Source organism: Callorhinus ursinus, unplaced genomic scaffold (genome assembly GCF_003265705.2).
Source record: "Callorhinus ursinus isolate GAN/ISIS: 27379988/994484 unplaced genomic scaffold, GSC_fseal_2.0 scaffold78, whole genome shotgun sequence".
In the NCBI taxonomy this organism is placed as follows: Eukaryota; Metazoa; Chordata; class Mammalia; order Carnivora; family Otariidae; genus Callorhinus; species Callorhinus ursinus.
Window position 1 is genome coordinate 3,923,679 of NW_027397140.1, and position 24,539 is coordinate 3,948,217.

General features: G+C 45.3%; 1 protein-coding gene across 1 annotated transcript in view; it reads left to right on the forward strand.

Moving 5' to 3' along the window:
- Positions 1-24,539, forward strand: part of ATP10A (ATPase phospholipid transporting 10A (putative)) — a 210,915-nt gene that overhangs the window by 87,545 nt on the left and 98,831 nt on the right. The window contains 1 exon segment of the mRNA XM_025852086.2: positions 537-741. Coding sequence (XP_025707871.1) covers positions 537-741 — 205 coding nt within the window.

Here is a 24,539-nt window from a genome sequence, read left to right on the forward strand (position 1 = left end):
TAATCAAATGGAAACCTGTACCCAATAAACAGTTTCTCCCCATTTCCCTTCCTCCTAGTCACTGGCAACCACTAATCTACCTTCTATGTCCATGGATTTGCGTATTCTGAATGTTTCATATAAATAGAGTCACAGTATATGTGGCCTTTATGAATATCCTTTTTAAATACTTTTTATTCCAGTCCTGTACTTCTGAAACAAATAATACATTATATGTTAAAAAAAAAAAGAAGATAGCAGGAAGGGAAAAATGAAGGGGGGGAAATCAGAGGGGAGACGAACCATGAGAGACGATGGACTCTGAGAAACAAACTGAGGGTTCTAGAGGGGAGAGGGTGGGGGGATGGGTTAGCCTGGTGATGGGTATTAAAGAGGGCACGTACTGAAAAAAAATAATAAAAATAAATACTTAATAGGAAATTTTTTAACATACTGGAACATAGAAATATTTGTTAAATGAGCTGCATGTGCCCATCACACAGATTCAGGTATGATCAACCTTCTGCCAGTCTTATTAATGGCAGTTTCTTTACCAGGGAGGAGAAGCAGTATGTGAATCGATTCTGGAAAGAAATCCGAGTGGGAGATTTTGTGCGTCTCCGATGCAATGAGATCATCCCTGCGGACATCCTGCTGCTCTCCTCCAGTGACCCGGATGGACTGTGCCACATCGAGACTGCCAACCTGGATGGAGAGACCAACCTGAAGCGAAGGCAGGTGGTCCGTGGCTTCTCAGAGCTCGTAAGTGACCTGATACTTCCAGGGTATCCTGGGCACCAGTCCATATGGTACCTCCCTTGCTGGTCCTTTGAGCGTCAGAGCACCTGCACCCCACCCCCACCCCCACCACATCATCAGGCCAGGCCACTTTTCCTAGTAGATAGGTGTGGAACTGAGGGTCTGAGAGGACCCCTGACCCTCCTGAGCCCATGACCAGCCTATGGCTGTGGGGAACAGGACCCAGTGTTTATAATTCTGATTTCCACTGTACATTTCTGAGTTTCTCAAAACAGTATTTAAAATTACAAAGAATATTTATGACCAGCTGACTCCTGACATTTATCCAGTTGTTGTTCTGGTTTGCTAAATGGCAACACAATAGAAGTAATGCCCTATTCTGAGAGTGTAGCTCTGGCATATTTTCTCCTCAAGGGTGTTTCTGAGTTTGGCATCAGATCTTCTGTATCTGAATTCTGCTTTAGAGAGCCTCAGCCACAGCTTGAAGATGTACAGTTGATGCTGAGTGAGAAGTAGGAAGGGAAGTGTGGGGTCTGACTCCCGGCACTCACCAACAGCCTTGTGGCCATAAAATTCAAATCCTGTCAGGGGTTTCTAACCTTCTGTTCACAGTTGTCCCTGCATGTCTGTGTAGAGGATGAAGGGGTCAAACTCCAGGTGAAATGAAAGTAGCATGAGTTGTCAGGGATCAGGAAGTGTCTGGAAGGGAGTTCGGCTAGCCTGAGCCCTATTCTCCTGACACCTGCTCTGTCCCAGGCTGCCTGTCTCAATCATGCTTGGGAGTCTTGCCATCAGCCTACACTGAAGGAGGCTTTAAGAAGTGCCCAAGGAAATGAGCTCCTGCATTTCAGAAAAGATGCCACTGAGGAGTCTCTTCCTCTGTCACATAAGATGTGTCAATCAAGGTCATACACTGGGGATTTTCTTCCTCTGTCACTGAGACCTCTCCATGAGCTCCCATAGGAGAACCAGCCCTGGAATCAAGACCAGGCAGGCTTCTTTGGAGTGGTTGGCTTGTTTTATAGCTTATGGATCTCATCATGAGCACTGTCAGTATTTTGGGTGGAGTGTTTATTGCACAGGATTCATTTGGGGCTGGAACTCATGAGTGAACGTGTGATTTCCCCCTTGGTCACTGTGACAACCAAAGGTGCCTCTACACACTTTTAGCTAGAATTCCACAAGCTGGGGCTCCCCACTTTGCCGTGGCTGGTGGGGACTTCTGAGCCTGACACTTCTCCAACCTACAGTGCACTTGGATGTCATTACCAGCATCTTCCCCCATTTATTTCCACCACAAGTTCCTCATTCACTCTTTTTAAAAAGTTGAGATGTAATAGACATACAATATTATTAGTTTTAAGTGTACAATGTAAGGATTCAGTATTTATTCACATTATGAAATGATCACCACAGTAATTCTAGTTAACATCCATCACCACACACGGCTACAATTTTGTTTTCTTGTGATGAGAACTTTCACCAACTTCCAAATATACAGTGCAGTATTGTTAACTGTAGTCACTACTCGTTTACTTTTTTTTAAGGCTTCTTTTGTGCCAAGTGTTTTTTTTCTGAGCTGCCTCAAATCTTTCTTGGAATGACACAGAGCTGACATAAATATTAAAAATAGCAATCTTTTAAAATGGGGTGCTGTTGTCATCCCAGATCAGGAGAGCTGGTGGAATTTAGGGGTTTCCAACGTCTGCATTGATTGTGCTCCAGGGTTTGGCAATAAATGGGGGAATACCTTCCACTCCTGCCCCCTCGTCCCCTGTTCTCCTAAGGCCGGCCTCACTTCCAGGTTTTCTCCACCACGCCTGCCCCAGTCTCCTAGACTAGAACCCAGAATTCCAGGGCACAAATCAGTGTGTGGACTAAGCTTGAAATCAGTATGGCGGCTGCATGGCCTGCTCAGTTCTTGTCATCTGAGCACGCATGGGGTTATGAGGAGGCAGTGGCTGCACAGGCTAGACTGTTACCCTCCTGGAGGGTGGCCAGTGTGCATGGAAGATGACTGTACCATGAGTGAATACATAGGAATCTCTAGTGGATGAAAATTTGAAAACTGGAGAACAGAGTGTACATGTTTGGGATGGTGGTGTGGGGAAAACCACATAGGTGTATCTCCTTGACCAACCCTCAAGAATAACTTCCACATTTCACATCTTCTAATTTTATTCAGTTGCTGAACCTGGTAATATCTATAAAAACCTCCTCCACCTACTTTTATCCCAAAAAACAATTGAACATTTCAAAGCTTGGTAGTGCTTTATCTAAGTGAGCTGTTTGTAAGTTGGATGTTTATTCAAGGATGGCTACAGATAGACACATCCTATATCACCCTCCCTCGGGTCCGGTGAATGCCTGAGGAAGTAAATGGAGTTGAGCTATAATTTAGTCAAAATAGCCAAAATTAACAATCAAAGCAATTCTGATTTAAAATAAAATTTCTTTATCAGCACCCAAATTCTTCAGTATGCATGCACATTGTCCCTATTATTGGAATATTTTTTCACTTTTTCTTTTATTTTCCTTTTTCTTTGAATGTCCAAAGATATTTTTCTGGTAGCTGACTTCCCATTCATACATCATTATTCTGAAATGTAAGAACTGCCCCATGGAGAATAAGGACAGGAAGTTTCTGGCATTTACAAGCCTGACATTTGGAAAACTAATATCGCACACTATGTTAATTATGCTGGAATTAAAATTAATTAATTAAGATAAAACAAAAATTAAAATTTTTTTTAAAAATTAAAAAAATTAAAAGCCTGACAATTGGAAAATCAGAGTTCTGACTACAGCGTTACAATGCCAAGAACATTTTAGTTCTCAGTATTTAAGTGGGTTTTCATAGAATGGAGTCAGCTAGTGTATCTCAGAAACGTGAAGAACTGGCTCCTGTCAAATACACAGTGCTATGTTGCCATTTTGCTGAATGGTCAGGTGGAAGTGGTGGTCCCTAGGAAAACTTAAATTAGAAGCAGTTTGCAAAACTGAGGTGACGAAATGTGACAGGGACTCTGGGTGTACATCAGGGTCTGGTTAGGAGGCCGATATTACACAGGATTCGGTCAGGGCAAGTTTGATGGAAAGAATTCCAATGGGGGATTGTGAAGTGAGAACAAAGACTTGCCAGGACACAGACCTAGCTGATGGAGCAGTCACTGGTCCTGGTACCTAGATAGTGCCCAGGGAAGAGGTCCCTGAGGTTGAGTCATGTTTTCATGGCTGAGGGCATGATAGTAGAAGAGCTTCTGAGAGGCTATGCTGGCCAGAAGTCAGCCATCCACAGGAAAGTGCTGAGCCAGGGACGTTGGGAGATGCCAGGGGCAGCTGCTAGCCACTGGGCACTAGCTGGGCTCTAGGGATGCCGCCTTCTTCTTGTGGTTCCAGCTGCTGCAGTGGACAAAGGCTGAGTGGTGGCTCTTTAGACAGCCAGCCCGTACAGCCCAGATCTGCACATGCAAAGGGACCAGGAGAGGGTGCAGGAAGGAGTAGCCCCCCTTGGGGTCAGGGCCCATACCCTCAGGGTCTCTGGTTACCCTGAACTGAAAGCAGAAGAAAGCATGCGCAGATCTATTCGTGGACATAAACACATTGCAAGCTCCTTGCCTTGGAGACACCTGTATGGGGGCTGGAAAAGTAGAGAACAAATCCATACATGCTTCCACCTGAAGGCCAGCCCCTTCTCCTGCAGCATCCCTCCAGCGCCCTCTTCTGACAAGGCAAAAAAAGTAGCTCCATTTCCAGAAGTCATTAATGAAGAGCTTGTTTGCTTAGGGAAGGATGCTTGGAAAGGCGGAAGTGGGTGGCACTGAGGCTGTCCAAGTCGAAAGCAGCTGGGTCCCAGGTTTCTCAGTCCAGGGCACGGCTGGGGCGGTCCATGTGGCGCCCATGGCGCAGATGGCTCGGCTGGCACATGGAAGGCCTTCGCCCAGTTCGTAGTGCTCCCTGGCAAGGGAGTGAGCATGCTGACCGTCTTCCTGAAGTCGCATCACAGAGAACCTACCCCATCTCCGCATCAGGTCCAAGCCCTTTCCCTGGGAAGATGGTAATCATACTCTGTTCCATAACTCTCAGGGGAATCCACTTCTTACTGTCTATGAAGATGAATAAGAAGAATCTCGAATACTAAACTACCCAGTGGGGACCACAGAACTGGTTTGGACCATGACTCTGCACATAGACCAGAAAAGTATATGGGACCTTCTTACTTGTATCAAATGATGACCACTATACTTATCTTCCATCCCTTTGCTTATGGCAGGAGATGGCTTAAATAAGTAACTTAGACTGGTCCATGAGCAAGAAAAAAAAAGAGTGACTTGGTCCATGTGCTGCAGGGTCTAATGGTTTAAGGCAATGGGACCAATACCCAGAGGACTCAGGCTTGTTTACCAGCAGACTCCCAATACAGAAATTGTACAGGATTCATGGACTAGAAGCAGGAAGGCAGCATGCACGGCCCACCCAGACCCTTGAATCTGAGGATAACGCCCTCAGACACTGGGCAATGACCCCAGGACCTTGAACCCCCTAGCCATCTGGCCTCTGGCAAAGGAAACAGAGATAATGGAACTTCAAAATAAACAGGCAGTTTAAAAGTGGGAGCCAAATTGGCATTATCCCAGAAGTAATAGAGAACCCCAGTGTTTCACACAATGCTCTCGGGATAACAACTAAAATTTGTTCAGGCTCCCCTGGTGTCAGACCTCATCATGCTTCTCACATTTGTAGTAGCATAGACATTTTAAAAACAACTTCACATATTTTAGAATATAAATCTTATGAAGTAATGATTATCACACCCTTTTACAAACCAGAAACAGAAAATGTCAAGACAGGAGATTCTCCCAAGGTACCCTCTGCTGTGGCTCCCTGAATCAGGGTAGAGCTGGAGGTAGTCCTGGGTTCTGTCACTTTCTGAGTTGGCATGGATGGGGGGATTCTCCAGCATCCAGTCCTTCCCTTTTGCACTAGGCATCTGCTGTTGCTTTTCTCTCTCTCTCTCTCTCTCTCACACACACACACACACACACACACACACACACTCTCATTCTGACCCACAGCCCTGCCCATGAGGCTGCATGCAATTAGCCTCTACACAGGTAGAAGTGTCTTTCATCTATAACATTTGCACAGTGATTTCTGCAAAAATGGGAGTTCCTTAGGCTGATAATTTTATATAAAAATATTTTTAGAGACTCATTTTTGTGATTTTCATTCTTTCAACAAATATTTATTGAACACAGACTATGCTTCAAATGCTTCAAATAGATGCTTCTAAGCAATCTATTGATCAAAAGAGGCAAACATCTTTCCTGTCATAATGTTTACATGACCTTTGTAAACAGTGATATGCAGTGTGGAGTAAATGATAAAGCAGAAGCAGGGACGTGAAATGTCAGGTGGGTGTTGGAATTTGGGATGGGAATTGAGCAGGGCAGGCCTCTCTGAAGACAGCAGGAGAGTCCAGACCTGCTATCTTGCTGCTGAACAAGCTATGTTAATATCAGGGAGGAGCCTTCAGGGACTGACTTCTGTGTTGGTTAATTTACTGAGAAAAAAATGTTCTTCCACTTTATCTCTTGGGTGGACCTATGGGATTATTTCCCACAACCCTGGCTACACCCACAGGGCCATCTGCTTCAGGCTGTTTGGAGCAGTGATTATGAGGCTTTAAGGAAGAGCTGAACTCACAAGCCTGGAGTAGCTAGCTCTTCTCAGGTATGTGTGGGTGTGTGCATGTGGGTGTGCATGTGTGCCTGGTGTGTGCTCCCCATGAGGAAGAAGGATGAAACTAGTATGGAAACTTTCCTAGGCTGGGGTAGTCTGTGAAGCACTAGTCTAAAAGATGTACCTAATGTCTAGACTTGCACTGATTCTAAGACAGTGATGTGGATTTACCTCCATTTTGCACATAAAGTTTTACTAAATTCCCAGCAACATTCTTGGGTGCCAGGGCACTCTTAGGCAGTGACAAAGCACAGTTTCCTTTATAATATAAGGGAGAGTGAAGCCTCCCCTGAACTACTTGGCAGAATTCAAGGAGCTCAGAGAAAATCGCTTTACATTCTATATATGTAGGAGACAAAATTACTACGTTGTTTGTTGTTTCTACCTACACATGCTCTCAAAATTATCTCTACCACAGGAAGACTAGAGGTGAATAAGGACTGTTTGCAAAATCTTGCACCAAAGCTGTTTTTTCCTTAAGCTTTTCAGGTTGTTAGTCTTTAACTAAATTAGCTACATGCTCTGCTATGGAATGAAAGAGGAAACAATCTATCATCTAAGTGGAAAACAAAAACAGCTGTCTGGACGTGTTAATTGGAAAGGTCAATATCAAGCCTTTACAGAAAGATTCATGGTTTTCTTTTACATATTGAAGTGTATTCACTAAGCTCATAATTCATACTGTGGGACATTTTCATTCCCAAACTTAATAATCAGATACTTTAGTTGAAAGATATGAAATATATGACAGGAAAGATTTTGAGAAAGAAAATTACTTTGAAAAGACAACTGTATTTAGACTAAAATTTTAATTCTAGCAAGTGGATATTCAAAGCAATTTGGTTAGGTAGGTAATATAATTATCTGAGATATACCATGTTATATAATATCAACAGTGTTTACTTCATGGGAAATATAAATTTGGTTACATAATAAGATTTTTGTTTGTTTCTAATCCTCATGACTTTGCCACAGATTCTTTGCCTTGAACCTGTGGTGTAGCAAATCAGTGCACGTGGAGAGTAAAGCACTATGATTTTTTTTTAAAGATTTTATTTATTTATTTGAGAGAGAGAGAAGGAGAGATAGAGAGCACGAGAGGGAAGAGGGTCAGAGGGAGAAGCAGACTCCCCACTGAGCAGGGAGCCCGATGCGGGACTCGATCCCGGGACTCCAGGACCATGACCCGAGCCGAAGGCAGTCGCCCAACCAACTGAGCCACCCAGGTGCCCAAAGCACTGTGATCTTAATTAGAACAACTAAATGCCATGAAGTTGATAATACTAGGCTAACCTGACATAATCCAAAAAGATCTTATTACGTATGGAAACTTGAACATTCTTTGTGTATATTTAAATTCACGTTTTTGTGTGACTGGAAGTGGTCATTCTTTATTCTAGGAGAAAGACAACCAAAACATTAATAGGTTTTGTTCTATTTATGGTGGTATGTGATCTGAAATACTATCTTTCTCTTTGATTATATTTTCACTGTTAAAAAAAGTAATCAAATTCCAACTTTGCTAAATGTAGTTGAATTGCATCCACAATTGCAAAGAGTTTGAGGTGTGTGTGTGTGTGTGTGTGTGTGTGTGTGTGTGTATGTGTTTCTGGGCTAGAAATTTCTTTACCAGTGGGAAGAGCTGACAATGTAGAGATCTGTCCAGTTGACACTAAGTTCCTCTTTGTAAGTGGGTATGGATATGTATGTTTATGTGTGAGAGAGTGAGCATGTGTGTGTGCACACAGCAAGTGTGTCTGTACGTGTGTGCACACATACAAGCATGTGAATGGATGAGTGTGTTCATGTGCATACACTTAGGAGTGTGTGTGAGTGTGCAAGGCATGTGTACATGTGTGCAGGTGTGGCCGTGTATGTTCCAAAGAAGAAAGCAAAATGAAATAAAAGGGCTTGACTTAGCGCTTTCTGTTATCTTTAAGGAAAGGATAAATATTATTTCCTGGGCTAAGACTAGATGTTCTAGAAGCAGATTGATCTGTAAAAGCAACATTCCTGGGGAATCTGGAATTGTCAGTCTGGTTATTGAGCACCTACTGTGAACTGTGTTCATTAGGTGGGGGGTGTCTGGACAGTCCAGTCTTCGGTCAGTGGACTGGGGAACACTTTGCTCCTTGATGGGGTGCCTGTACCTGGTGTCATATCCCTTCCACTTGTTTTGTGAGCGGAGCCCCCGTTGAGAGGAGAATCCCTGTTTCCACAACATGAAACCAGTCACCACACCCTGATTGCCACAGCATTTGAATTCTTTGAGTTATTCTAATTTTGTTTCTGATTTGTCAGAGTCTATTTTCCCATTTCACCAAGAATTACTTGGGAAGTTATGTAATGCTTTCAGTTTGCATGTGTTCCTCCAGTGAAAGGCAGTACTTTGGTTCTCATTTTGGTATTAGTGCTTCCTAGGATTTCTCCTCTTCATAAGTGAGACACACCATATATGCATATGTATACACAGAGATACCAGTATACACATTTGTACCCTCATGACGATATTAACATAAATCACATCTTACAAGAAACCTGTGTTAAGCAATAACTATACTTCAGAAGACACTATTACCTACTTGTGTGTGGATGAAACAATATTTCCTAACATCTAAATTGGGTTTCAACTGTAATGAAACAAATTCAGGGCTTTTTCACCATTGCTAATGAATAATCCATGTTGTGAAATGTACCCAATGATGTGACTTAACATACCCCAGTGAGAATTTTAACCAAGCTGAGATCAGACCTAAAGCAAAAGTTTTTAGTTTGTTGGTTTTCACTGAAGTTGTTTTTCAGTAGTGTATCTGTCAGAATGCCTTATGCTCACCTCCCATTATAAAAAAGCATGTCATTGCCAGTGACAAAAGTCTTCCCCTCCAGTTCCAGAGAGCAAGCACTTAAGTATATCTGGTGGGGTTTTATGAGTTAGAATTGGGCCAAAGCTTAAAATCATTCTTTTTCATAACACATGCAGACACGCGCGCACACACACGCGTGCACACCACTTACCCAAACAAAAATGTCTACATGCGGTTCTTGTGTCTTTGAGAGACAGGAAAAAAACACAGTTCTCACTCACCTGTAGTGGCTCACTTTTCCACACTAGCACCTGCTATAGTCCAAAAATGACCCCTTTTGTTTGGTTGGTTAAAAAAGACCAACTTCAAAGCATATGGATTTAGGTTTGTTTTGGATGTGACTTCAAATAGTTGGTTTGCTTATCCGGCCTTTATCAAGTGTTCTGGAGCCTTGACCATCCCGCAGGAAATTTTGTTGAGGACAGACTTGTAAGGTTGACGTCTCCACCTTGGTGCAATGAAGCTGGCGTTGGCCATGGAAATCCGTCTCTGGTATCCTGAGTGTTGGCCTTTCAAAGCTAACAGTGGGCAGAGAAAGGTGGTGCATGTAGGGTTGGGTTCAGTTGCTGAGACTGGACTGTTCATCTCAAGCATTAAAGTCCAAAGGCTTGGATAGTAGCTTGTTCCTGCCTGTTTGGAGTGTTCCTGCACATCATGTACCCTTGGGAGACTGGGGTCTTTCTGACAACCTGCTTGTAAATCTCTTACTGACAAAAGATCCAGGGGCTGGCACCACCTGGAACCTGGAATTGGTGGGAGCTCTGTGTCAGTGTTAAGCTTGTAACCCTTGTGGTAAGAATACTGAGACTCTCCAACCTCCCATACCCTGAGTAATGATATGCATTCATACCATTCAGTGCCCACTGTGGGCCAGGCCCTCTTCTAAGTCTTCATATGACATTGCTTCTTCTAATTTTCTTGATGACTCTGTGAGGGAGATGCTGTTATTTTTGCAAATCAAAATTTTAATAATGCTTGCAATTAACAGTAGCTTTGGATGCTCCCAAAACATGGACTTGGACACTTGTGACACTGAAACAGCTCCATGGGTAGGTCAGTTTGAAAAGCTAGTTTCTAAAGGCAGTGGTTGTTCACCGTGTGTTCACTGACCTGCCCACATTGGGGGAATGGGATTACTAAGTCCCTGGTTTACTTAGATCATAGGAGAGATCTGCCTCTCCTCCAATAAGGACACACAGGCCCGTGGTGGTGATGTTGGTGGCACTCACCAGGAAGTACCCTCTTGCTGCTGTGGTCAAGCCTGGGTGTAGCAGTTCCCTGAGACCCCCACAGCACAGGCCAGGTGCCAGCCACACTGTCCCAGAGTGAGTGCTCAGGGTGATCTCCCTAGCCTCTACAAGGAATCCTCCTGGGGAATGGGGAAGAAATGCAGGCTTATGTCAGGGCTGGAAGGAAGGAAGGGAGGAGGGCCTGGCATCAGCTTTGTGACGCTCCAGCTCTCAAACCCCACCTCTGAGACCTCGGGGCCCAGTGCTGCCCGGTGGTTCCTGCTCCTTTCAGTTTTCATCTGTAGGAGACAGCGCCTGAAATCTCAGGCAGCGATGGCTCAAGGCTTCAAAGGGGTAATTCTCAGTTTCTGCACAGATCATGTTTTAAATGAGCGTGTATTCATTTGCTAAAGATGCCACAATGAAGTCCCACAGACTGAGTAGCTTAAATAACCAAAATTTCTTGTCTCATAGTTCTGGAGGCTGGAAGTCCAAGATCAAGGTGTCCCAGGGCTTGTCTCTTCAGAGGCTTCTCTCTTTGGCTTGTATGTAGATGGCTGTCTTCTCCCCATGTTCTCACATGGTCTTCCCTCAGTGCCTATGTCCTCCTCTCTCCTTATCAGGACACAGTGAGATTGGTTTAGGACCCACCCTAGTGTTTTACCTTGATTACCTCAAGACCCCAGCTCTATGTTCTGAGGTGCTGGGAGTTAGCACTGTACCATAGGAATTTGGGGAGAGGACACAACTCACCCCAACAGTGCAGTGTCAGGGGGAAAGCAGTGCTATTTCTGCAGGTACTATTAGCATGCTGATCACCTCAGATCAATCCACTGTTGCATTCCACGGTCCTTCTCTTCGGCTGCCAGGAGGAAAATGCTTTCTCTTGATGAACTTATTGCTAGAAACTTGAACCCTAGTATAGTAGTCCCCCATTATCTATGGGGGATGCATTCCAAGACCCCCAGTAGGTGCCTGAAACCACAGATAGTACTGAACCCTATGTATACAATGTTTTTTTCCTATATGTACATACCTGTGATAAAGTTTAATTTACAAATTAGGCACAGTAATAGATTAATAATAACATAATAAAATAAAACAATTATAACAATATGCTGTAATAAAAGTTATGTGAATATGGTTTCTCTCTCAAAATATCTTGCTGTAGGCACCCTTCTTTTTTTTTAAGATTTTATTTATTTGACAGAGAGACAGCGAGAGTAGGAATGATCAGGGCAGTGGGAGAGGGAGAAGCAGGCTTCCCACTGAGCAGGGAGCCTGATGTGGGGCTCAATCCTAGGACCACAGGATCATGAACTGAGCCGAAGGGAGATGCTTAATGACTGAGCCACCCAGGCGCCCCTGCAGTCACCCTTCTTGTAATGATTTGAGATAAGACAAATGAGACAAAGTAAAGTGAATGAAGCAGGCATTGTGACGTAATGATAGGCTGCTACTGATCTTCCGAGGACCCTTCCAAGAAGGATCATCTGCTTCCAGACGGCGGTTGACTGTGGGTAACTGGAACTGGAAAGAGATCAGGGGGACTGTGGTACGGTTGCCAAAGGCTGAGGCAGGATGGCTTTCTCCGGCTGGCTGCAACCTGCTGAGAAACGGACTATATGTATATTAGATATTAAAAAACTCTGTGAATGACAGTGGAACAAAAAGAACAAGAATTTGTACTATTGGGAAGATTTCAAAAATTTGGTTAGAGTTTTTTTAAGTATTTGTGCGTGTGTGTGCACGTATGCATGCTTGCGTGTGTGTAGGTCACCTAATAGTTCATGCCACACCAGGACACAAATGCTCCCTCCTGAGTAATTTGTCTTAGAAATAGTGAGGGACAGGTGGGCACATCAGATTTGCCTCAAATGTATGACTTAGAAAGGTCCCTCCCCGCCCCGCCTTGGGGCCACGTGGAGGACATCTAATCTGCCCTCCACAGGCAAGTTCTTCAGATCTTTGAAAGCTGCCCAGTAACTTGCCTGTGGCCTCCACAGCTAACATTTGCCAGTACTCACCACTTAGCATGTTATTAGTATGGTTGATCGAAAACCCACACTGGGAGGTACACAGAAACCCCTGTGGAGCTTTAGACATCCCTGAGGGCCTGGTCCGCCAGCACTCTGGTTCCCTTGGTGTGGGATGGGCAGACACGGGGGTGTTCCAGGCTCCCCACTGCTGCTGTGGACCATTACCCCAAGACAGGTACAGTTTCTTCCCTAATTTACAAATAAGGTGGCTCAGGTCCCAGAGGTTAGGTGTCTTGCCTAAAATCCTGCAGCTACTCAGAGGAGGGGCCCTGCACACATGTGTCCTGGCTGCAGAGCCCATTCTCTCAATGCCCCTTCTCCTGCCCCCTGGCTTGCTCCAGCTCATTGAAGGCACCCTTCAGGGGTGCTTGCATCTGTCCTTCACTCCCCACCAGCAGCAGCCTGACTTGGCTCCTCCTCACACTTTCTCAAGGGCACTGCATGGTGTCCATGCGGTGTTTCTCAGGCCATCAGCCCCCCCACTCTCTGCAGCAACTGCCAGTCATCCACATGGATTGCAGTACTCTTCTGGGCACCCTCCGGTTCAGAATCCTGCAGGGGCTGTTGGCATGGTGGTAAAGTTAAGGAGAAGCTCCTTAGGCCAGAACAGACAGAAGGTAAGTTGATTACTGTCTAAAAATCTGACTGCAATGGGCTATGTAGCAGAAAGCTTGGTCTAGAGAAACTGCTGACGCCAAGAAACAGGTCGGGGCAAAATGCATGTGTATGTGTGTGTCTCTATATGTCTCTATAGTATATGCATACACACATAATAGGTGCATATATGCATATAGATATAGTAGATAAACACACATGTGTTTGAGTTCCACTTAAGATTTTGTTTGCTAAGAGAGTTCCAGTCATTTGAAGTGTTGATAGAACCCTGACTAGATGATTTCTAGGGTGCATTCTGACTCTGTGCCTTTCCAGGCTGTGGTTTTGGTCCACGGCTTCAATCCAGGAGGCTTTGCTGAGGCACGATGGGTGGTCTTGCAATTGAGCACAAACACTGAGCTCTGGGGTTCTGCGATTGAAGGACCTGGCTTGGGCCCTGAGGGACCTCTCTCTTTACACCTCCCGACTGGTAAGATGGGGGTGATGGGGGACCGTCCTGAGGCTTGCAGGTGCGATGACATGACCCAACTGGGCCCACTGCATGTGCCCGGCTCACGCTGCTGTTAGCGGGTCATAAGGATAGGAAGTAGTTGCTTTTCGGCAAGGGTGCAGCCCTGGGGGCCCTGCAGTTGCCACGGCAGGGCTGCATTTGGGCTTAATGACTATGACACCACCTTCAGGGATCTGGCCAAGATGTGGAGAGACAACTAAGCCCTCCCTGTGTCTTTGCTTTCTGCCCTCCTTGTGTGAGAAGCAGCCAGAGTGGAGGCCGGGAGGCAGTGTTGAGGATGGGGCCTTGTCCTTCAGAGGATGGTTGCATCCAGGTTGTGCAGATGAGGAAATAGGAGGTTCTGAAAGACTCATTCATTGCTCACAGATGTATTAAGCACATGTGTGCCAGGCACTGTAATTAAAACAAAAAATCCCTTCTCTCAAGGAGGCCCTGGCTAAGTAATTTGATCTGTTGAGTGGAGCAGAGCTGGATTCAAACTGAAGGCTGCCTAAAGCAGCAGGGAAGGAATAGACCAAGCCTCCTAGGCTGCCCGTTACTTGCTAAGGGTGGAGGAGGCAGCCTGGCCACGTGGCTCCTCAGTGCTTATGGATGCTGCCCATCTCATTCCCTCCAAGAATTTAAAAAACCATCAATAGTATGGACAAGCAGAACTGGGAAATGCTAAATGCTAAAAAACTAAATGCTGTGCCCTCCAGTTATAGTGAAGAAGAAATAAAGTACATTCTTGGCCTGTGAATTGATCTGCAACTTCCTGCTTTCTCAGCTTCCCAACCTGCTGTGGTGGCCACCAGCTCTTCGCACCCCTTCTTGCTGGCTCAGAGGAAATCCCCATTTTCTGAGGGTACAAGGCACTGCAAGAGCCTGACGAGAAAGATGCTGGGGTTGGGGGTCTGAGAAGGAGGAGCTTGGGCAGGCTTGATCCCCCTTGAAATTGGGGGCTGGCAGCAGACCTGCCTGGAGAGCTGGCTTTGGTCCTGTACTTGCTAGCTTGTGACCTAGAAGTCATATGACTTCTCTGGACCTCAGTCTCAATGTCTGCAAAATGGGAACAACGCCAGAGGTCCCTCTTTCCTGGCAGGCTCATAGTCAACGGGGCTGGCCATTCTTATCACCAGCTCTTCTTCTGCTCCTGCTGTCCTTGATGGGCTTCTGGAGGGAGGAGGGCAGTCTCTTTGGGCCTAGTGACAGGGAGAAGGGTTCACCTCACTGTGCAGAAGAGCCTGATAATGAACACAATAGATCTGTCTCAAGTGGGAGGCATGCCTTCAGCTCTGTCAGTCCACAGAAATAATGGAGAGGCGGAGAGTTTATAAAGGGGCTAGTCGAGAGAATTGTCCAGAGTTCTGGGAAGGAGGAGGCGGCATCATTGACCCCTTGCCCAGGGCTGTGGGAGTCCCTGCCCACCTGTGCCCAAGAGCAGGGTGGCTCTAATGCTGCAGTAAGAGCAAGCTCTCCATGGCAGAGTGCCAGCCGCTGCGCCGTGGCATGCCAGGTCTGTAGCTTTAATCTGAGCTTCCCTGGAAGAAGAACATGGGAACAAATCTGGCAGAACCAACACTTTGCGGGGCTTCTAACTGACTCAGCCACAGGGGCAGGGGCAGTGCCTCTAAAGGAAAGTTCTGATTTTTAGAGGGAATTCTTTTGTCACATCCTGCAGTTCTTGGCAGGCATTCCACAGAGAAAGGGAGGATATTGGCGAGATGTGCTAGTGGCTGTTAGACAAATCTCCACTGGCAGCGCAGGAGCCTGGACTGAGGTGCTGAGCTCAGCAGACACAGGGCCCAACAGTCCAGTGTCAACTTAATTAGAGGATCCACATAGCCATCAGGGCTCAGAGATGCTCCCCCTCTTGCTGGAGGACTGTTGTAAAAGCCAGGCTTATAAAGGGAAAATAATCCAGAAGCAAGCCTTAATTTTTTTTATTTTTTTTTTAAGATTTTATTTCTTTATTTGAGAGGGAGAATGAGAGATAGAGAGCACGAGAGGGAAGAGGGTCAGAGGGAGAAGCAGACTCCCTGCTGAGCAGGGAGCCCGATGCAGGACTCGATCCCGGGACTCCAGGATCATGACCTGAGCCGAAGGCAGTCGCTTAACCAACTGAGCCACCCAGGCGCCCAAGCCTTAATTTATGTTCACTGTTTCTCCTGCCTCCTCCTTAAGTGCTCACCAGGCACACTGCAGATTTACCCTCTGCAACTGGCAGGAGCCCTTAGCTCTTGGCACCTTGAATCTGGGGGCAGAGACTGCACATTTGTAGTATCACAGGTGGAGTGGTCCGTGGTGATAATCCTCGTATTTCAGGGAGGTAAGTTAAAGGTGGCTGAGATCACCAGGAAGGGAATGTGTTTGGTCCTGGAAACCCATACTGCCTCACGGATCTTTGATGAACTGTTTGCACATGATCCCTTGTGTTCCTAGGTCCTTGCTCCAGAGGTTGGTTGGTATGCAGCAGCATTGCCCTCACCTGGGGCTGGTGAGAGATGCAGAGGTCCCAGGTGCCACCCAGACCCATAGAGACAGGATCTGCATTTTTTACAAGATCCCTGGGTGATTCATATTTGAGTCCCTTCAAGTTTGAGAAGCCATGCAGTGCAGGATTTACACCTGAACGTAAATACTTATTTTTCCATAATTATTTCCTGTGTTTTCTAGACATGAATGGGATAATAATCAGTCTTTATGTTCTTCTTGCCCTCTTGACAGAAGCTGATATTTCCGTAATTCCCTAATTAAGACACTTTTTTTTTTAAGTCACGAACATCCATTACCTACAAAACATGCATTTTTGAAAACCTCTGGATAAAATAAAATCAAGTGATATTCTTTCATAGATGAAATTTCAGGGATGCTTTATTTGCATTCCCAGTAGATTGATCCATGTGGGAGGAGCCTATGTTGGCTGGCTTAGATCTGTGTAGTAGTTAATGACGAACAGTGCTTCCTGGGGTGAATCCTTTTACAGCTGGTGCTGTGTCCCAGACTTCATTGAACTGGCAGCCTCTGTTCCCACCAGCTTTTTTTAATGAGAATCACTGTCAACTGGCCTCCTGATGAAGCCCCTCTGCAGCCCCTGCCAGGAAATGCTATTCCACATCTGCACCGTTCTGCTTCAAACAGTCTGCACCCGCCCTGCCTCTGTGAAATCCTTTCAGTCCACACCTCCCAGAGTGGACACACTTTTGGAAGATGCTAGCATTTTGGAATATCATCCACAGCATGCCCTGGACCTCCTCTGCTTGATATTCTGGGTTTCTGTCCAGATGTGAACTTGGGCAACCTTGGGGATTTCCTCTGTTTCTGGCCTCTTTTCAGGTAACTGCCTGTTTTTTAAAATTCCAAATACCACATCCTGTCCTCCAAGGCCTCCAGAAATCTTGTAACACAAGATTAAAATATGTAACAAATATTCTTTGTTTTTAAAGTTTAGAGGGGAGGGGGGTGGGGGGATGGGTTAGCCTGGTGATGGGTATTAAAGAGGGCACGTTCTGCATGGAGCACTGGGTGTTATGCACACAAACAATGAATCATGGAACACTACATCAAAAACTAAGGATGTATTGTATGGTGATTAACATAATAAAATAAAAAATAATTTGATAGTTATACTTAAAAGTTTAAAAGGTAAGGGTAAGCTGCAGATACACAGTACACCCATTGACTGACATGAGTGTGTGTGTGTGTGTGTGTGTGTGTGTGTGTGTGTAGATGGGTACATAGAGGTACATGTGCAGTTTTCCCATGGGGAGGTATCTGCCCCGAGAGCCATGATTTTTACCACATAGGTCAGCTGAAACTCAGGAGGCAGTCTTTGGCAGAAATCACCAAGGGTGGAACCATTTACAGAAATAGAGGTTCTTCCAACCTCTGCCTGTTTCATACCAATTGATCTTAGGGCCTTGAGACTATTTTGGGAAGAGGCCTTACTTAGGTCTCTTGGAGTATTCAGAAAGGGTATTAGACTCTAAAAGGTTGTTGGATATTATATTAGAGTTCTCCAGAAAAATAGAACCAATAGGAGAGATAGGTAGATCTCTCTGTATCTCTCTGTGTCAGTATCTATATGCCAATATCTATAATAAATCTATCTGTAGGTGTCCATATCTAGAGAGATGTAGACATGTAGATGTCTATATATATGGAGATCTGTATGTCTAGAGAGATTTGTTATAGAAATTGGCTCATGGGATTATGGAAAGTGAGAAGTCTCACGATCTGCCATCTGCAAGCTGGAGACCAGCAAAGCTGGTGGTGTAATTCAGTCTCAGACTGAAAGCCTGAGTCCCAGAGGAGCCAATGATGTAAATCTCAGTCTGAGGGCAGAAGATGAGATAAGATATCCTAGCTCAGTCAGTGAGGCAGGAAAAAAGAGCGAATTTCTCCTTCCTCCCTCTGTTCTATTCAGGTCCCCAGTGGATTGGGTGATGCCCTCCCATGTCCGGGAGGACCATGTACTTTGCTGAGTCCATGGACTCAATTGCTGATCTCTCAGGAAATACCCTCACACACACACACACACACACACACACACACACACACACACACACACCACACACAATGACACACACACACAGAATGACAGAATGACAGAACAGTAATCTGGGCACTGCTTCTTGGTCAGTCAAGGTGACACATAAAATTAACCATCACATATGTTTACTTGGTATCTTGTGGGGTTTTCCTTGGAGAGAATATGAAAAGTAAAAAGTAGGGGAGGCAGTTCTGGAACTTTGGCTTAGGCGCTGACCATTGTTTGAGCATGGACCCTTCTGCTTCTGGCCCTGATGAATTGCTTCAGAGGGACAATGCGAGCCTGGGGACTTCTGAAGGAGCAGAAGGGGAACGGAATGGAGTTGTGGTAAACAGTTTCAGGCTGGGCAGAGAGATGGGAGACCAGCCGTGACGTGGCCATGGGACCTTGACCATGTCACTCCTCTCACAGCCCAGGATTGTTTCCTATCTGGAAACGGACGTTAAGGTCTCACAGACTCTCCTGTCTCCACTCTGTGCCTGCCTTTTATGGAAAGGGGCAAGGACATGGCAGAGGTGTGGGGTAGTGAGATGGCAGTGCTAAACAGCTAAACACATATCCAGCCACCTGTGTGCGCCACCTGTATGTGCTGCATGCCAGGCCCCATGTGGCAGCCGGGACACAGGAATGTGAAATCTGCTTCTCAGATGAGCTGCATGGCAAGGAGTGCTGGACTCAGGCTTTCAGCTGAGGCCTGCTCTCTTCTGCCTTGTTATGCTGCAGAAGAGGTCCAGCTTTGTCAAGAACAGAACAGAGGAAGACAGACTTGGGCAGTGAAGATTTAAGTTAAACGTGGGGCCAGACTCTCCTACATTATTAAGACAATTATGTGCCCTAACCTTGTGTGGGAGGGGGCAGAGGGACAAAATACCCTGCAGCAGGGCCTTGGTTTTGGGAGGACACTCTAGGCTCTGCTGCATTGTTGTCAGCAAGTGGCTATGAAATGAGGGATATATTCGTTAGCAGAAGGAGGAGGGGCTTGGATGATTTTAACACAGAGGGCCCTGGTAGCCAGAGGGTTTATGCTCCAGAGAATGATGGAACATCATCAGTTTGGGCACCTGCCTAGGCTGGACCCTCCACAAGTGGCTCATCTTCACTGCCACCCTTTATGGGGTCTTGTTAATCCTCACCTCGTAGAACAGGATCATCATCATCCCTACTTTACATGTGGGAATCAGAATCCCAGCAAGATGCAGAAGTTTGCTGGCAGGCACATGGGAGACCTGGAATTTCCATTTGGATTTGCCTGACTTTACCCATGCCTTTTGTTCTCCCAGTGAGGTTACCAGTTCCCAAACTCATTCATGCACCCTAATTGATAACCAGTGCCCAAGCACACCTATCTTCTCTGCAATATATGCTTATTTATTATAAATTAAATTCTGTACATTAGGTTGAACCATGACTGGTTTTGTGGGGCAGGTTACTATTAAACTAATACTTTAGGTACCTTGTAAAACATTTCATAGAAAAGAAACCTTTCAGGATGAGATTAAAAATGAGTATTAACCGAAGTTCTGTTGTAACTTGCTTCTGCATGGTGGATCTTGTCCGAGGCAAGCACAGGTGGAGTGGCTGTGTGGGCATTGATGTCCACTTGTCACAAGTGGATTATACATGTATATAACGAGGGGAGTGATCAAAACTGATTTTCCTCGCTTTCAAGAGGTGGATATTTGTCACAGTGCAGTGGGAGCCTTAGAGACAAAGAACCAGGGCACCCCTTTCTATGTTCTTTTTATTCCTTACTTTTCCACTGTTTTCATCTGGATGAACCAGGACAGTTGCCAAAGAGCATGTTAGAGTGACCCTGGCAGGGTTTAGGTAAACTGCACCACCACTGACTCTCTGTCCAGCAGGAACATGTCCTGGGAGGACAGAACCACTGCTGCCCCAGCTGCTCCCAGGGGGAAGTGCACCGGAGGCTGGACAGGGAGCAGGGAGGCAGGGCTGTTTGGCCAGGAGGAGAATTGCTGTCTGACTTCATCTCGTTGGATAACAAAGGGGATCCTTTTATTTGTTGAGATTTTTAATCCTCAAAAGGATTAGGGATTTGGTCAGGAGAATAAGTATTGCTAGCCAGTTAAGCATGGGATTTGGAGCATTGTTCTAAGTCACTTTAAGCAACAGGGGCCACTACTGTTGACCTGCTTGGCAGTGCAAAGCAAGCAGGTGCTGACATGGCTGTGCTAATGGCAGAAGAACAAGAAAGGCATGTGTGAGAGCACCACACACAGCACAGTGGTTCTCCATGAGCAGGAGCCCCCTTCCTCCATCCCCACCAAGCTGGACAATGACCCTGGGGGCACAAAGGAATGCCAGGAAGAGGATGGATGTCTCAAAGGGCGGAGACTTCTTGCTTAACCGCCTGGAACCACTTGTGTGCCCTCTGGGTTCCAGTTTCTTTATTTGTGCCAAGTGTATAAGAAAATACTTCCCTTGTAGTGCTGGTGCAAGGACTGGACACAAATTAAGACATGGCTTCTGGCACATGGCATGCCCTCAGTAAAAGATAGTGCTGTATTTCGTTGCTAGGTGGGTCTGCAAAGGACCAGGTGTGCTATAGCTGTTCCCAAGGCTGGTGATAGAGGGGTTGTGAATGGCAGCCAAGCAGAGCCTAGGGTGGTCAGAAGGGTTAAACAGGAGGGGCAGGGAGAGCAGATTGAAGCCAGTGATGGAGGTGCTTGAAAGGATACTGGAGAGCCAGCTCATAGGACGAAGTGAGTCCTGAGACCCAGTGAGACTGAGTTGCCACAAGCAGAAGCCTGACCATCTCCTGTCATCTGGGATGAGTTGGGCTCACCAGTTGCTGCTACTCAAGGGACAAACAAATAAACAGATGTTAAAATAATGATCTAAAATTAAAAGTATGCCAAGTCCTAGTGAAAATAATTTATTTCAAGAATTCCATGTGCAAGCAATTTAGACTTCTAAAAGTAAAGCCCTTGCTTTGGGCAGGTTACTTTTGCTAGAGGAGGAAGTAAGCACAGGTGGAGAAGCAATTCTTTTCTTACAGAAATAAATTTCTCGGCAGGAAGACGGTCTAAGATGGAGGGGTGGGAAGACCCTGAACACACCCCATCCCATGACACACAGAACCTAAACCTGCATATAGATCAATTCCTCCTGAAGATGAACCGAGGGCTAATTGAACAGCTTCTGCACAAGGATAGAGGGAACACATAGAACAGAGCCAGAAACATGGAGACACAGTGATAATAGGAACCCACTCCCAAGTGATAATAGGACCCTCACTGCGATAGGGAAGGATATTACTGAGGGGGCCCATATACAGACTTGGCTGCCCTTGGGCACAGTGAAAAAACACTGCTTAAGGGCAACTAGGGAGGTGGGTGGGGGATGGGCTTAGATGGGTGTTAGGTATTAAGGAGAGCACTTGTGATGAGCACTGGGTGATGTATGTAAGTGATGAATCACTGAATTCTACTCCAGAAACCAATATTGCACTGCATGTTAACTAACTAAAATTGAAATTAAAAAAAATAAAGGGCGAGTGCCTGCGTGGCTCAATTGGTTAAGCATCTACCTTCAGCGCAGGTCATGATCTCAGTGTCCTAGGATCAAGCCCCATGTGGGCTCCCTGCTCAGTGGGAAGCCTGCTTCTCCCTCTCTCTTTGCCCCTCCCCTGGCTTGTATCCTCTGGTGCTCAAATAAATAAATAAATAAATAAATAAATAAATAAATAAAGGGTAACTAGACTGTCAGTAAAGGAAATCTACTTACTAACCCCAGAGCCTATGCCAAATGGGCAGGAAACTGCTTGAACTCCTTCTGGGTTGAAGGTGCCATTGAGAACCAGTTTTTATGTTCACTGTCCATCTTTTTTTTTTTTTTTAAAGATTTATTTATTTGGGAGAGCGAGAAAGAGAGAGAGCACATGAGAGGGGAGAGGGTCAGAGGGAGAAGCAGACTCCCTGCTGAGCAGGGAGCCCGATGCAGGACTCGATCCCGGGACTCCGGGATCATGACCTGAGCCGAAGGCAGTCGCCTAACCAACCGAGCCACCCAGGCGCCCTCACTGTCCATCTTGATAAACCCAATGGGCACAGGTTCCAGGGTCTCTAGCCAGCCTGCTAGGGCCACTGCAGCATGCCCAGACCCCTAGGTTATACCAACTCCAGCTGTCTGCCTAAGGTGACCCCAGTACTGCACACCCTGGGCATCCCTAGCCTGCACCCACCTCAGCTCCAGCTGTTGGGTCAAGGGAGCCCTGGTAAGTGATGAGCTCAGGGCCTCCCATGGCCTGTGCCCAACCCAGCCATCCTGCTAAGAGGCAGTCCCAATAGGGTGTGCCCTAGGAATGCCCCTCCCTCCACAGCTGCTCCAGCTCCAACCCACCTGCCAGAACAGCCCAGTGTGGTGAGCTCTAGGACACCCCTGGCTTGTGCCCACGCTAGCCCCCACTGTCATGCCATGCTGGCTGCTATGTAGCATGCACTGACACTGCCCCTTGGCCTGCATCTGATCCAGCCATCTCACCGAGGCAAAGCCAGTGTGGCCTGGGACCCTCCTGCCCTGCACCTGCTCCGGCTTTGCCTTATTGGCCATTTTCTACCTTATTTTTTCCCCATAATAATTCTTCTCAAACAATATACACATGTTGTACTTATTTTTTTTATTATCTGTCTTCTCCCACTCAAATGTAAGCTCTGTGAGAGCAAGAATTTTTTATCTTCTCTATGTCTTTATTCCCAATGCCTAGAATAATGCCTGATAATTAGTAGGTGCTGAATAAATATTTGTTGAATGAGAAAGGAAGAAACGAAGGAAGGAAGGAAGTGGGAAAGTGTCTCTTTTCCTAAGGTGAAAATAGCCTTGAGAAGTCAGTTGACAGTGTAGTTCCTAAAGGACAGGCAATTTATTAAACAATTGTTTTTAGCTTCTCTGTAAGACCCATTCAAAAAATAAAAAGTTAGGGAAAATTAGTGTGCCATTAGGGGAAAAAAATTTTTTTTTGCTAGTTAATTATCAGTTGCAAACTTCATCTGCCCTTTCATTTATAATACGGTTCCATTGAGGTACAACATATGTTCCATATGACATACAATGACATACAATGAGCTGTGTATATTTAAAGTGGGCAGTTTAATGAGTTTTAACATATGGAGACACTAGGGTAGCTCTTAGCACAACCAAGTTAGTTAACATGTCCATCACCCCAAAAAGTTTGTAAAGACTCTCTCCCACCCTTCCCTGAGCCCCTGGGCAACCATTGACTGAAAGCAGTCACCGTAGATTATTTTGGATTTTCTAGAGATTTATAGTATGTACTTTTTTCATCTGGCCTTTTTCTCTTGGTACAAACACTTTGAAATTCATCTAAGTCATTGTGTGTTAGTAATTTGTTTCTTTTCATTGCTGGTAATACTACTTTATGTAGCTATATCTCAGCTGTATTATCTCAATACATTGACCTATTGATAGACATTTGGATTGCTTACAGTTTTTGGCTGTTACACATAAAGGTGCTGTGAAAATTCACATGTAGGTCTTTGTATGGAAATAGACTTTAATTTCTCTTAGATGAATAAAATACCCAGGAGTGGAATAGCTGGATTGTATGGTAGGTTAGCTTTCTAAGAACTGCCAACTGCTTTCCGCATTGGTGTCATAATTTTGCATTCCTACCAGCATGTATGAGAGTTCCCGCCCCTCCACATCCTCAACAATATTTGGTGTTGTGAGCGGTCAACCAGTATTTTTCCTTTAAGTTGTGGTAAAATATGTTTAACATAAAATTAGCTTTTTTACCACTTTAAATATATAATTTGACAGCATGAATTTCATTCACACTATTGACCAACCATTGCCCCTATTTATTTCCAAAACTTTTCATTAACCTAAACAGAACTCGGTAACCATTAAGCTGTAACCTCGTATACCTCCAGCCCCGGTCTACTTCCTGTCTCTTTTTTATCTACTTTTATCTACTTCCTGTCTCTATGAGTTTGCCTATTCTAGAAATTTCATATAAATGGAATAATTTGACATTTATCCTTTTGTGTCACTTATTTCACTTACCATTATGTTTCAAGTTTCATCCATGTTGTAGCATGTATCAAAACTTTATTACTTTTATGGCCTAATAATATTCCATTGAATGGATGGATATACCATATTTTATCCATTCATCTCTCTTCTCTCTCTCTCTTTTTTTTTCGGGCAAAGCAAAAAAAAAAAGTAAAAGCTTAATATTCCAGTTTATATTACACCTCACTGTCTCTCATGAACATTTAAAACCCTTGC